This window comes from Ascaphus truei, chromosome 2 (assembly GCF_040206685.1).
Source record: "Ascaphus truei isolate aAscTru1 chromosome 2, aAscTru1.hap1, whole genome shotgun sequence".
Lineage (NCBI taxonomy): Eukaryota > Metazoa > Chordata > Amphibia > Anura > Ascaphidae > Ascaphus > Ascaphus truei.
Window position 1 is genome coordinate 6,902,086 of NC_134484.1, and position 9,916 is coordinate 6,912,001.

Below are 9,916 nucleotides of genomic sequence, written 5' to 3' on the forward strand. Positions count from 1 at the left end.
AAACCGCGTGATTTCATAAAATTATGGCCGCTGCATCTGTACAAATGAGCACACGGAGTGTGCCACTTTTTATAGTTCCCCAGTGCCTGCTGCATTACACAGCAACACATAAGGTGAAGTAGTAGAGAATCAGGAATCCCGCTCGTTGACAGCTGCTTCATCCTGTGGATCAGTTTTAGCTTGGTTACTGATTCTGCATTATGGAGCTGAAAGAGGCTGCAGACCAGACACCGCGCGGACCTGTGACACACACACACACACACCACACACACACACACCCCACACACACACCACCCACACACACCACACACACACACCACACACTCACCACACACCATACACCACACACGTTCTTCCGCTGTAATTTGTACTGTGCCTGGTTTCCAATCGACACTAAAGAGTTACAGATGTGTGCAGACATTCTTGTCTCCGTTAACATGGAACAAAACACGTTAACACACGTGTCTTAAGGAAATAATGTGTGTTGTTATTGTTTTCAAAGGTGCATATGTTAACGTGGCCTTAAATATCACTTTAGCGTTAACACAACGCCCATGTTAATTAGGGCAACGGCGCCTGTTACATCTGAACCATAGAGGTGCCACCTCAGTCAGCAACATGGCGGTGCTGTACCCGAGGGATAGCACGCAGTCACTCGTAGTGATGGCCATGCAGTCACTCGTAGTGATGGCACGCAGTCACTCGTAGTGATGGCACGCAGTCACTCGTAGTGATGGCACGCAGTCACTCGTAGTGATAGCCACGCAGTCACTCGTAGTGATAGCCACGCAGTCACTCGTAGTGATGGCACGCAGTCACTCGTAGTGATAGCCACGCAGTCACTCGTAGTGATAGCCACGCAGTCACTCGTAGTGATGGCACGCAGTCACTCGTAGTGATGGCACGCAGTCACTCGTAGTGATGGCACGCAGTCACTAGTAGTGATGGCCACGCAGTCACTCGTAGTGATGGCCACGCAGTCACTCGTAGTGATGGCCACGCAGTCACTCGTAGTGATAGCCACGCAGTCACTCGTAGTGATGGCACGCAGTCACTCGTAGTGATGGCACGCAGTCACTCGTAGTGATGGCACGCAGTCACTAGTAGTGATGGCCACGCAGTCACTCGTAGTGATGGCCACGCAGTCACTCGTAGTGATGGCCACGCAGTCACTCGTAGTGATGGCACGCAGTCACTCGTAGTGATGGCACGCAGTCACTAGTAGTGATGGCCACGCAGTCACTCGTAGTGATGGCCACGCAGTCACTCGTAGTGATGGCCACGCAGTCACTCGTAGTGATGGCCACGCAGTCACTCGTAGTGATGGCCACGCAGTCACTCGTAGTGATGGCCACGCAGTCACTCGTAGTGATGGCCACGCAGTCACTCGTAGTGATGGCCACGCAGTCACTCGTAGTGATGGCCACGCAGTCACTCGTCTCACTTCTCCTGTCCCATTAGTTGTCCTATCAATAACAGAATTGTTTTTACATTGTTGGAAATGGTGTCTTGAACGCGCGTGTGTATGTATTAATCTATATGTATTTCAAATATATACCAGATTACAGTATGCTATAGTAAAATGTACCCCACTGTGTCTTCCAGTTCCTGAGGGTCCGCACAGTTTCGGGCCCCACGTATTTCTGCCGGTCGGGCGCCACATTTAAGGGGAACCTGCTGCAGAAGTTCCTGCTGGTGGATTGCAATGTCGTGCTGAGCGGCGCCTACAGGTGAGAAATGCAAACCTTTAGCCAGCCCCATCCGGCAGCTTCATCAGCCACTCGTGCTGTGGGATCTTCCTTTCTCTCCGTGATCTGAATGTGTCCCAGAGCGGAACTGTGCTACTTCCTGCTCTGCTGACAAGCAAGGCCACATCCGCGACGTGATGCTGGCCATACGGCACCTTCCGGCTCTGGAAGATGCCATACTGCCTATTTACTACACTCGAATATGCAGTAAGGGGTCAGCTGCCGTCATAATGTACCTTGTGGCATAACCCTGTTTAGTCAATATGGGCCTGAGTTTTTAATGTGCCAATAAACAAAACAAAAATGCCGAAGCCTAATAGGGTCAGTCTACCAAACGTCTTCTGTCTTCCCATCAGTATCTCAACAACATGGTCATTCGCGTCCTGGCCACCTTCCATGTTTTCATTTATTAAGAACTTTTTGGTGTGTCACTTTGAATTTAACCCGATAGTAACTTGGAGGGTACTGGCGGCTGACGGGCCATTCATAAGCAGTGGCACCGAGTGTGATTTCAAGGAGAGCATTTCTGAAACAAAACCTCCCTTTTTGAGAATAAATATTTTTGATTTTGAATTGAAGTACTAGTAGTAGTGGTAGTAGTAGTAGTGGTAGTATTAGGAGTACTTACTTCTTCTCCATCATTCCAAGATACTTTGAGTGGTTTGGAGTTAGTTATACCTATTGAATGTACTATGTCTGAACATACCTTTATGTGTCCTTGCAGCTTCATGTGGTCCTTTGAGAAGATTCACCGTAGCATGGCCCACATCTTCCAAGGAGAGCTGGTCTCTAGCTTCGATGAGGAATTCCGGATCCTCTTCGCTCAGTCGGACCCTCTCATCCCACCTGAGAATGCCCTGCTCAAGATGGACAAACCATATATGGGCATGGTACCTTTTGGAGGCCCCCGTCCACTCTACGACAGGAAGCTTCATTTTATGTTTCCCAGGGATGACAGCTCTCAGAACTCTCTCCCCTCCTTCATGGTAGACCCTGACCGCAATTACATGCAATCGTTCCGAAGGGAAGACACAATGAGGCACACCACGGAGAACTCTGGCATGCGAATGTATGGCAAGAAGTTTACAGAGCAGCTGGAGATGGAGAAGTCGCAGATGGCTTTCATGCAAAGCAAGCACCTGGAGCTTGATGCCTACAAAAGACACAGCTTTGCAGAGGGCACCTTTGAAAACTATACTTCCTCCAAGCAGTATAGCAAGCAAATGTTTATGAACAACAACAACAACAACGACGAGTACCGATTCCAGTCCAGCCAATTCCAGAAGAATCAGTTCATGCAAACTGATCGTCCGTTTAATCCTGGGCGGACTCAGGGACTGTTTGAGAAGATTCGCGGCAATCGCCAAGGTTTCCAGGAGCAGGATGAAAATGACTCGAGATATCCTCACAAGGCTTTGCCCGGAGAAAGCAATTTTGCCCTTGAAGGTCCTCACATAAGACTGGGCTATAATCCTTCCAGCTCATCTCGAGAGGTGAGGTATGGCTCAGACCAGGTGATGCATGGAGGAGAGGGACAATTTGGGCAGCGGTCACAGGGAAGGCAAAAGTTCATGTGCCAGATGTCTCCCACAAACAAGCAGGGACCGGAGCAGAGGCAGTTTTTCCAAGACCAAGATGCAGATAAAAAACCCCAGGACAACAAACAAGGCCTGCGCAGCTGGAGGATATCTTCTTACTTAAGTGGTATTCAGCCAGACCAGGATGAAGACGGCCTTCCTCTACCCATAGAATCAGAAGCATATGATGATGCACTGGTGCCCCTTGAAAAGGCTGTACCAACAAATGAGACTCTTATGAGGTATTCCACTGATCCAATCCCACCTTTCAGGCCATCTGCAGCTATACATGATGTGCCTATGCATAGGGAGACCTCAATAATGGAGAAGGAGAAGGAAGAAAGCTTGTTAGCACGACATGATTCCTTCCGATCCAGGACAAACCCATTAATCCAAAGGGGTTCTCGTCTCAGGTCTTCTCTAATCTTTAGCAGCTCCAAAATAGAGCAGCAAAGTTCCACTGTTGATGGTGTACAGGTTTATCAGAAGGAGCAGAGCAGCAGTGAGATGATCAAGGAAAACGATAACGTCAAAACATCTTCCAAAGTGGCTGAGATCCTAGAGAAGTACAGGACGGTTAACAAAGACGAACAGAGCACTACGGTGAATCAGGCCAAGGCGGCCTCTAAGACCGTGCAGGAGAAATTGGAGGATGGACAAAAGAGAAGCACAGAAACTGTGGCATACAAGGCACTGGAATCCAAGCTGCTAGAAACGAAGGATTCCTTTAACCGCACGCATAAGGAGGCACAGTATATGTCTAAATTCCAAGACATTCTTGGCAAAGATAATCAAACCAGTGCCACTATGGTTGAACAGATGGCTTCATGCATGCAAACAATAGAGAGCAGCAATCCTGCTCCTCCAGAGAAAAAGGACCATGTACTCACTATTACTGAAATCGTAGATGAACCAATATCGCCACCTACTGAGGTGCAAAAGTCACCGAGCCGACTGAACTCGGCACTCCTTTTTGGGAATGCTCTGGAAAGTATGTCACAAAACCCGACCCCCACCAGTTCCATGAACAAATCCGAAGAGGAGATTTCAAAGCCAGAGCAGAACCCCATGGAGTTTATTCGGAGAGGATCCATGAAGCTGAAGCAGTTTTTGCAATCAAAGGCAGAGAAGAGGGCCGAGGAAGACGCAGCTTCAGATGCAGCCAAGGTGGAGAAACAGAACACTGCTCTCAAGCGCCTTTCCAAAGCAGACAGTCAGGAGTTTATGATGGTGGTGGATGGTGAGGATAAAACAAGCAAGCTATCACCCCTCACTTCACCCAAGCCTGTGTCTACTTCCCAGAGCAGGCTGTCCGCTTCAACCTCCAATGTGATCTTCAGTAGTAACCTGCGTGATGATACCAAGGTTATCCTGGAGCAGATCTCTGCTAATAGCCAGAAGAACCGTGCTGAGGCTAAACAGCTGCAGCAGACTAATGATTCTGAAGCAACCAATGCCCACTCCAACTCTTTGGAAAGCAAAGCAACGGAGGCTGCCGATCCAGATTCATCAGCCATAGTTAGATCTGGGAGCTTCCTCAGCCGAAGCCGCTTTTCACGGCCATCCCCGAGCTCCCCAGAGGAGAGGGACAACCTGCTGAAGCGGATGGAGAGCATGCGGAAAGAGAAACGAGTGTACAGCAGGTTTGAGGTGTTCTGCAAAAAGGAAGAACCGCCGAGCCCGAGCGATGTGTCCGAGGATGCTGACGGCAAAGATAAGAAAGTGGGAAAATTCATGCCTAGGCTTTTGGGGACTTTAATTAATAAAAAATGACCATGGACATGATGCCAACATCTCTACTGGGTGCCACGTCCACTGCAAGATTTTCATGTGACATGACTACAATGTTAATACAAGTTGAAGTGTTAAACTGCATGGCCACCTGGAGATCCTTGAATGCCATCAAATTATCCCACATTGCAAACACAGGGAAGTCTAGAGTTGACTTAACATTGTTATTGCGGTATACAATGGTAAGTCCTCCAAGATGCAAAGGTGTTAGGAGTGGGTAACCCTGCTGTGATTGCATGGGAGATAAAAGATGTGTGTCTTCATTGCACGTGGTCAGAGAACACGTTCAGAAGCCTTTGACATACCTGCCCTGAGTTATAGAGATCCAGGCCAATCTTTATCCATATCTAACTTAATAACACCAAGGCATCCATCCAACAGACCGGCAGATGGGATTACAAACCAGGACAAAATCGCAATCACCCAGCTGAGCTGGAGACACTTGGAAAACCCCCTCTCGTCAAACGTCACAACTCCGTTGAAGCTCTAGTCCTTCTTAAAAATGTTTTCCGAGACAGAAAAAAAAAAATAACAACCGGTCATCCAAGATATATCAAATGCTCAGATTTTTTTTGTAAAGTGTTTTATTTATTTAAGCAGCAATCCAATATTTCCTATAACGTGAAAAGAGAGTCATTTAAAAAAATAATTATCTACAAAACACGTACACTACTAGATACATGCAGATATCTGGGAGGGGCTGTAGCAAATGTAATATTACATTTAAAAATGTTTTCCAGTAGATATTACCTAAAACAGCATACCCCACATGTTTTAGTTTTTTTTTTAAAATTTGAATTCTATTTAAATTCTTTTTTTTAGTTTTGGGAACCTCCATGTTCCCAAATCTTTTTGGGTGGGAAATTGTATATGGCTTCCTGAGTCAGCCTCATTCTGGCACGCCAATAGAAAGCCTCCGCATCACTGGAACAGAACATCTTCTATGTACAGGGACCTCTTGAGATTTTTTTCCCCCATTACTACAAGCCAGTAAATTTGCCGATATCTTGGGATCTCGGACAGTGTCCCGAGCTGAAAATGGCGAGGTTCAAGTTGTGACAAGAAAAAAATGAGTAAAAAAAGGGGATACAATCCAATGAACAAGAAATTGAAGAACGCCGTTAAAAATATTGCATTTCTAAAATGCTTTCTGCCCCTTTGCTGGTCCCACAAACGTGTTATAAATAATAACCCTGAAACCTACATATCTGCTCTAGTCTGTAACTGGTCTTATTACACAAAACCCTCCAGCAAAAAAAAAAAGGTTAAAATAGTAACCACCCAAAATGCATTTAGAGCGAAGTGGCTGATGGAGGCAGAACGCTTTTTCCTTTCGGAATAATTCCTAAACTTGAAGGAGGCGCTCCTATTTTTTTGTGAAAAACCGGGTTCAAAAGAGCGGGAGCCAGCAGTCTGAACAGCCGGGATAACCATCATTTTGTGCGTGCGCATGGATCAGCGCCGATTACTGCTTTAAGATACTCAAGGAGTTTGACCAAGATCAAAGGGACATCCAGAAAACTCGCACACAGTATTCTAGCCTGGGGTGTGCAGACCTGTTAATACTTCTGTAGTCAGAATTAAAAAATGCTCTTCTTTTTTTGGTGGAGACACTTAAGCGTTTAAATGTCAGATACTAAGGCTTTACAGTTTACAATAAATTTTTTAAGTGTTAACGGGCATTCGCTGTAGGTAGATGCTTGATAACTTTCTTCTCCAACATATTGCATTCCCCCACTGGGCACAGGACAGCAGTAAGGGGGCTAGTTGGGGGCTACGCTATATGCCAACACATTTATGGAGTCAGGCTAATCATTTACTAAAATAAACAGCTCTGCCCATCCTTCCTGTTGTTCTTTTTTGGGTTCCTCCTGTTTTTGGGTTTCTCCTGCTCTTGGCAGCTTTTCTTGGTCTTGATGATGTCATTAATACAGGGTTACGGAGGAAGTTAAGTCCCTGACCTAATTTTCAAAGGACAAAGAGCAAGACTTTATTTTTTTTTTTTTTTTTTTAAATCACAATAAAATAAAATCTCCGCTAAAAATAAAAATTTAGAGAAATCATGATTTTTTTTTCAAGATCCCCCAAATCACAATACATTTCAGTATTGCCAACTTACCTCTATAAGGACTGGACTGAAACCTCACATTGACTTGGAGTCCGGCTCAGCACGGCCAGATGGACGCCACAGCGCAGAGCGTTCCGTAGCAAAGAATCGCTGGAGCCCCCGTTCAAGAGGTTACTTCACACAATCCCACTGTTTCTGCTTTGGCCACAATATAAATCTTAATTTAATTTTTTTTTTTAGGAATCCCTTGTCCTCTGGTTTGAAAATGTTGGATTTATTTTTACCGGTATTCAGCACCACCATTTAGTTTTTTTTAAATAACACTGCTACCCCTCCAAAAAAACCGCTTCAATGATATAGTATATTGTTTGTTGTCTTTGACCATTGGGCTGAAGAGGCTTCTCATTTCTCCTGTAGCCCTTCGGAGGTACCAAGGGTGTCACTGCCATGTCCTCACAGAAGCACAAAGCTGTAATCACATGGACTAACTCCACAAAAACACACACACTGAAGCCAAACATTTCTACCTCCATTGGATCATCATAATCATTTGGGCAAAAGAGTCCCAGTTACCTTCAGGAACAAAATCAAATGAGGGACTTGATCATTAAATGATCGTCTCCTCAGCGCCCTCCTTGTGGGTAGAATCTGCCTTGATCATTGGAAACCGCATTTTATCAGAAGTCACAAGTCGCCCTCTATATTTTGTTCTGTATCACCATGAAAGATTTATAGAACTTCCCTACTACGTTCCTGTAATTACATCTACTCTTGTCCCTTTGTTTTATATTATTAATGATGCTGTTTAACTGTAAAACTTCTTTAGTTTGGACACTTTCCTGGCTTCCTCCCAGTTTCCCCTCTCTCCCTAACCAACCTAGGGTTTAAAAAAAAAGCCGGAGTGTCGACCTCCCAAGAGTTACTCCCATTGTGGTGCTTTTTCTTAAACAAATGGACCAATGTGTGCTGCGGTGCAGGTTTGGTCCATTGGCTTGTAGGTCTGATGGGCTAAATCCGTTCTGTAGCATATTATTTATAATAGGAATTCAGTTTGCTCACCCTGAAATAGTCCGTGAATACACTGATGGTCATTTCAAAAGCCAATGTTTTGGACGCGGTTTAAAACCAGCTATTAGCGGTGACGTTGTTGTAATGCGTCAGGGGAACATTCCAAGCCTTGGGAAATATTCTTCCTACAGTGCCAATAACAATTCGCTCCCAAATGATGTTTTAAGTTCCTGGGAAAGAGGAAAAACTTCCAACCCTAACCTATGCCGAACTACGGAGTCTCCCGGGGTTTTAGCTAACGATAATTTGTTAATCTGCAAACGGAGGTAATTGCTACGTTAACGCCTACAATGCAACACGATACAGCTCCCTCTGAAACCGAGGGAGCTCATGACTGTCAATGCTTTATATTCATAGGTTTACACGAACAGTATAATACAAGAACTATTACTGATGGAAGGATTACCGCAGAACAGCGCGAGCAAATTCAACGGACCACAGCATTTTGTGTCGTCTTTTTTAGTAATGCAGATTTAAGGTTTCTTGTTCACGCTTTTCCTTCTAACACAGGGCTGGGCTACTCCAGTCCTCAAGGGCCACCGACAGCCCAACAAAACCTGGTCAGTGGGTGGCCCTTGAGGACTGGAGTTGCCCATCACCTGTTCTAACCCCTGGTAAATATGAGTTACTTCACTCAGGGAAACCCTTTTGGTAGCACTGCATACCCCCTGTTCTTCCCATACTGCCTGCAGACACGGGGTACCCAAATCGACCTTGTGATGACCTCCAGGGATGCACTTCCGGATCCGTTAACTCCTTCGTGGCTTCACGGGTCAGCAAAAGGGGTTCATAATAAGGGCTTTGTAACATGGTGTGGGGGAAAATACAATGTAACTGGATAGGAATTGATATGACGATGGCCCCATTCTCTGTACATACTGCACCTTTTTATATTTATACAATGCTTTTGAATGCGAGCTTTCAATAAAATGGTCTCCCATTGGGTGAATTTTGTGCTTCTGATTATCATGTGACACTACAGTAACAGCAGCCTGGGGGAGTCGATCCCCGCAGGGACTTTGACCCTATGCTTGGGGTTCTTTCCATTGGCTCCAACTTGTCTTCCATGGCAAACACACGCTCACATTAACAGTAATGGTGGACTACTCATCCTGTAGTTACTGGAGCTGGGGCGTTATGGGACAGCCTTTACCCTTCCCCCCTCTTTAATTCTTCATTCTAAGTAATTGATGAATGATCAAGCTCCTCTCATCCAGCCAGGATCAAAACTTCCTTTGCTTTCCAAATAGCCGGGTGTGAGTTAAATACGGCCTCCTCCCATAACAGTTTAACTTATCCTTGGAATTGCCTCCCGCAGAAATAACACTGGTACTGAGGGATTTACCTATTTGTACCATGTTGAAAAACGAATGTTTTCCTTTTCTAAGGGATCCACTGAATGTATGCAGATCCGATCATTCAGTCTCTTAATTTATTTATTTATAAAATATTTTACCAGGCAGTAATACATTGAGAGTTACCTCTCGTTTTCACGTATGTCCTGGGCACAGAGTTAAGACAAATAATACATGGTTACAAATACAGTTACATAACTGAACAGGGTATATATTATATACAAGACATTGCACAGTTAAAGATAATATATATTATGGGCGTATGAAACAGTTACAGACCAGATTAAAGTGTGAGACAGCCTTAGATTT

General features: G+C 45.1%; 1 protein-coding gene across 2 annotated transcripts in view; it reads left to right on the top strand.

Moving 5' to 3' along the window:
• Positions 1-9,201, top strand: part of FAM83H (family with sequence similarity 83 member H) — a 110,826-nt gene extending 101,625 nt beyond the window's left edge. For both annotated transcript variants that reach the window (XM_075581182.1, XM_075581180.1), the window contains exons 4-5: positions 1,606-1,730; positions 2,473-9,201. In XM_075581182.1, coding sequence (XP_075437297.1) covers positions 1,606-1,730; positions 2,473-5,098 — 2,751 coding nt within the window. In that variant the 3' untranslated portion in view covers positions 5,099-9,201. The remainder of the gene's footprint in view (positions 1-1,605; positions 1,731-2,472) is intronic.
• Positions 9,202-9,916: the final 715 nt, after the last annotated feature.